Raw genomic sequence first — 3907 nt, 5'->3', positions numbered from 1 at the left:
GAGACAGCTCTCTAATTTATTTTGGCACTGCACTATCTCTTTTTTTTTTTTTGGCAAAATGTACTTGATTTTATTGTTGGAAATATTGATGTAAATGTTACTTTATAGTGGAAAGATATTCTTTTTGGCATTATTGTAAACTCAAAAGATAAACAGACCCACACGTCTTTTAATATTATATATATATATATATATATTTATTTTAATAGCTAAATGTCATATTCATAAATGTACATTTTTAGGGGAAAAACATGTTTTATAGTATTTAAAAATGAAGTAAAGCATTATATTGAGTCTATATTGCCCTCGATGAAACAAAAAGCTATTCGAATTTTGCACGCTTGCACATTCCTTAATGTATTCCTGTAATGTTTATGTCTAATAATGTCTCCCCCTAGCATTTGAAAAATGTTGTATTGTAATTGTATTGACTGTGTTGATATTCTGTTCTATCAAAAAAAATAAAAATCTAGTGCGGATGTAAATTTTAGTTATACATAAGAGCACAGCAGGACATTTACAATCTAGGGTCACAGAATTTCAGCTCTGCAGTGAAGTATTAGCCGGAGGACATGACCCATCTACGATCTGATGTTAAGCACAGTGGATTAATCGTGTCTGCAACTTAACTGCATCATCCTGTGATGCTTGTCAGATGTAGGCCTACTGTAGGGCTCTGTTATGCCACATCAATCACAAGCAGAACCATGCGAAACCACAATCCTGCTACATAGAAACATTTGAATGACTGAAGAGACATGAAATGAAATTATTTTTGAGTGTTGGAAAATAGGTAGGCTACTTGGGTAGGCCTACCTTTATGTTCCCTTTTAAGGGTTAATGTATTGAATAAATAATTAAACAAATTTAATAATATGGATATTTCCAAATATGTAAATCATATTAGTTTTGTTTTATCACAATTTAATAAACATTGGGGTTATGTATATTACTTTATATAAATACTTTCTTGACAACACATACATTCGTTTAAAAATTTATATGATGCATAACAGGAATGACCATTGAGGTGTATTTGTTCTTTAAATTAACCACAGTCAAGTTTTAACCAGACATAATATGTAATTATTCCTACACCAGTTGGAATGAAAGGGAACGGCAAAACAGATTGCAATAGATTATGGATTATAAAAGCATCAGACGGAGCTAGAGGTCTCAGCTAGAGGACTCAGCTCCTGTACATCTCTGCGTTGTTGTCTCTGTGTCCAACGTTTACTGAACGTTTGCAGGAGTCCACGCTGGCTGGGCTCTGTAACCAATGCACATGACATGATGTAGGATTAAAAAAACAGACACACACACACACACATTTATTTAACATCGACTACCTCTCTGAAGTTCAGTTGGGGAAGGTACAGGCAGGCATTTCCCAGGGTCCTCGGTAATTACACCCAGGTTTCTGTTCCATTGGTTCCAGTTGACTTCCTCCACACTGAAAGAAAGAAGACACATGCTTCAATTATTGCTCATTGGTTTCACTCTATGTGTTTGAAAGTAAATGTATTTACTTTGGGCATACATAAAATGTATTGCCCATTTTCAGATGGGAGACAAATGCAAACTTCAGATCTTGTGGTTTCGGGTGGAAGTCACCATGGGTCACCTGAAGCACCAGCGTCGATCAGGCTCCTGCCCCCCACCTAGGTCCTTCTCTTGCCCAGAACGCAGCTTTATCTTCAGACATTGGGGAAGAATCCACTCCGTGTCCAAGGTGGTGATTGCACGCTGTGAATAACAATCATATTTATTGCCTGATTGAACAACTAAAATTGCAAACCATTACATATGTTACGCAAACAGTTGCCCATTGTATCATTTCAAGTGATTACAGTGTAAGTTCAGACACAAGACAGCTTTAACTTTGCCTTTGATTTCACCTGTAGTTTCCAGATGCTGGTGCTCTCTACGGACATCTCCTCCACTCTTTGATTCATCAGAGCGATCAGCATGTTCAGCATCAAAATGTAAGTCATCACTATATACAGAATTAGCAGCACATAGAAGACCTCTGTATATTGATATTGATCGGTGAACTCCAGATCTCCCATGCCAATCGTAAACTTGAACAACTCCAGAGTGGTGAAGTAGATGCTCTTGAATGTGTTGTTCTTACAATGTTCATCAGAACTGTCCTGCTTAGCTTGTCCTTCAGAACGGTCATTACATTGTTTTTCAGAAATGTTTGTTCTTTGATCTTTGTTGATAGGCTCCTCATCAAGCAGAGTTACCACGGCTGTTGAGTAAGAAACAAATCATTAACACACACTATCACTCAAACATTTGGGGTCTGTACGATTTCTTAATGTTTTTGACAGAAGTCTCTTATGCTCACCAAGGCTGCATTTATTTGGTCAAATCAGTAAAACAGTAATATTGTGTTTCTATGTTAACATATTTTAAAATGTAATGTATTCCTGTGATGACAAAGCTGAATTTTCAGCATCATTACTCCAGTCTTCAGTGTCACATGATCCTTCAGAAATATTCTAAATAATATAGGCTACTGATTGATTACATTTATTATTATGATCAATGTTGAAAACAGTTGTGCTACTTAATATTTTTGTGGAAGCCGTGATATTTTTTCAGGATTCTTTGAAAAATAGAAAGTTCAAAAGAACAGCATTTATTTGAAATATAATGTTTTGTAACTATGTAAGAGTCTTTACTATCAATTTTAATCAACTGAATGCATACTTGCTGAATACAAGTATTACTTTCTTTCAAAAAATCTAAAAATCTACTGACCCCATACTTTTGAACAGTAGTGTAATTGGGAAGTGTTTGTTGTGTTGTGATAAATATGAAATGAATTGTAATAAAAGAGTCAAGGACATTTATGAATGCATGCAAGGGTACCTGTAGAGAACCCAATGAGGAAGACCATGTACACGACAAGGAATCGACGAATTTCCCCAAGAACCATCTGACAACAATTAAAGAGTGTGAGAGTGTGTCGTACAAACATGAAGTAAAAAAGCCTGAACTGTGAAGACTAGTCTACACTACAATGAGGCATTAAATGTGTTGCATAGCATCTTTCCACAGTGCTACACAAACCACACTTTACTAACACTCTAGGATGATGGATAAGAAAAACAATTATCCCTCACCTTTTGTATCATGACACTGTAGATTCCCATATTTTTGGACCCTCTGGAGAAGTAGAGTAGATTTACCCAGCTCAAGGCAAGACACAAAACTAGCCAGGCCACATATTGGTCCTGACCCAAGCAGTACAGTAGAGCACACACCAGGAAAAGCACGGCCTGCAGAAAACTAATGCAACAAAATGCAAGAATAAACAATGTATGCATTTAATGACTACTGTTTCTGTAGGACAAATGAGTCTGAGTAATGCAATTACTGTGCGTTGTGCATATACAGTGATTTCAAAAACTTAAAGGGTTAGTTCACCCAAAAATGAAAATTAGCTTGTGTTTTACTCACCCTCAAGCCATCCTAGGTGTATATGACTTTCTTCTTTCAGACAAATCCAGTCGGAGTTATATTAAAAATTGTCCCGGCTATTCCAAGCTCTATCATTGCAGTCAGCGGGTGTTGCAGTTGAACAGTCCACAAGTCGTCAAATAAAGCACGCGCATCCATAATAAAACGTGCCTCACATGGCTCCGGGAGGTGAATAAAGGCCTCCTGTAGCGAATCCATGTGCTTTTGTAAGAAAAATACCCATATTTCAAACGTAATAATAAACACTTCTCTCTCACTTCCGGCTTCTGTCATACGTGGAAGCCGTTCCGGCGGATGACGTAGCACGTCGGCGTTGCGTGATTAGTGACGAACGCGGAGAGAGAACAAAACAAAACGCCGGTCACGAATTAGAAGTACAAACCGAGGATTTGCAAAGAAAAATGTCGGAGGATTT

At 37.1% G+C, this 3907-nt stretch overlaps 1 protein-coding gene across 3 annotated transcripts in view; it reads right to left on the bottom strand.

The window, feature by feature from the left end:
• Window positions 1-259: 259 nt before the first annotated feature.
• Window positions 260-3907, bottom strand: part of LOC107746822 (transient receptor potential cation channel subfamily V member 1-like) — a 12335-nt gene continuing 8687 nt past the window's right edge. For all 3 annotated transcript variants that reach the window (XM_016561139.1, XM_016561138.1, XM_016561141.1), the window contains exons 11-16: window positions 3135-3300; window positions 2881-2947; window positions 1899-2254; window positions 1625-1746; window positions 1350-1453; window positions 260-1270 (exon numbers count right to left, since the gene is read on the bottom strand). In XM_016561139.1, coding sequence (XP_016416625.1) covers window positions 1158-1270; window positions 1350-1453; window positions 1625-1746; window positions 1899-2254; window positions 2881-2947; window positions 3135-3300 — 928 coding nt within the window. In that variant the 3' untranslated portion in view covers window positions 260-1157. The remainder of the gene's footprint in view (window positions 1271-1349; window positions 1454-1624; window positions 1747-1898; window positions 2255-2880; window positions 2948-3134; window positions 3301-3907) is intronic.

The sequence above is a fragment of the Sinocyclocheilus rhinocerous genome, unplaced genomic scaffold (assembly GCF_001515625.1).
Source record: "Sinocyclocheilus rhinocerous isolate Xijiao unplaced genomic scaffold, SAMN03320098_v1.1 scaffold468, whole genome shotgun sequence".
Classification (NCBI taxonomy): Eukaryota; Metazoa; Chordata; class Actinopteri; order Cypriniformes; family Cyprinidae; genus Sinocyclocheilus; species Sinocyclocheilus rhinocerous.
Note: the sequence above shows the minus strand (reverse complement) of the source record. Positions and strands in the feature narration are given on the sequence as shown.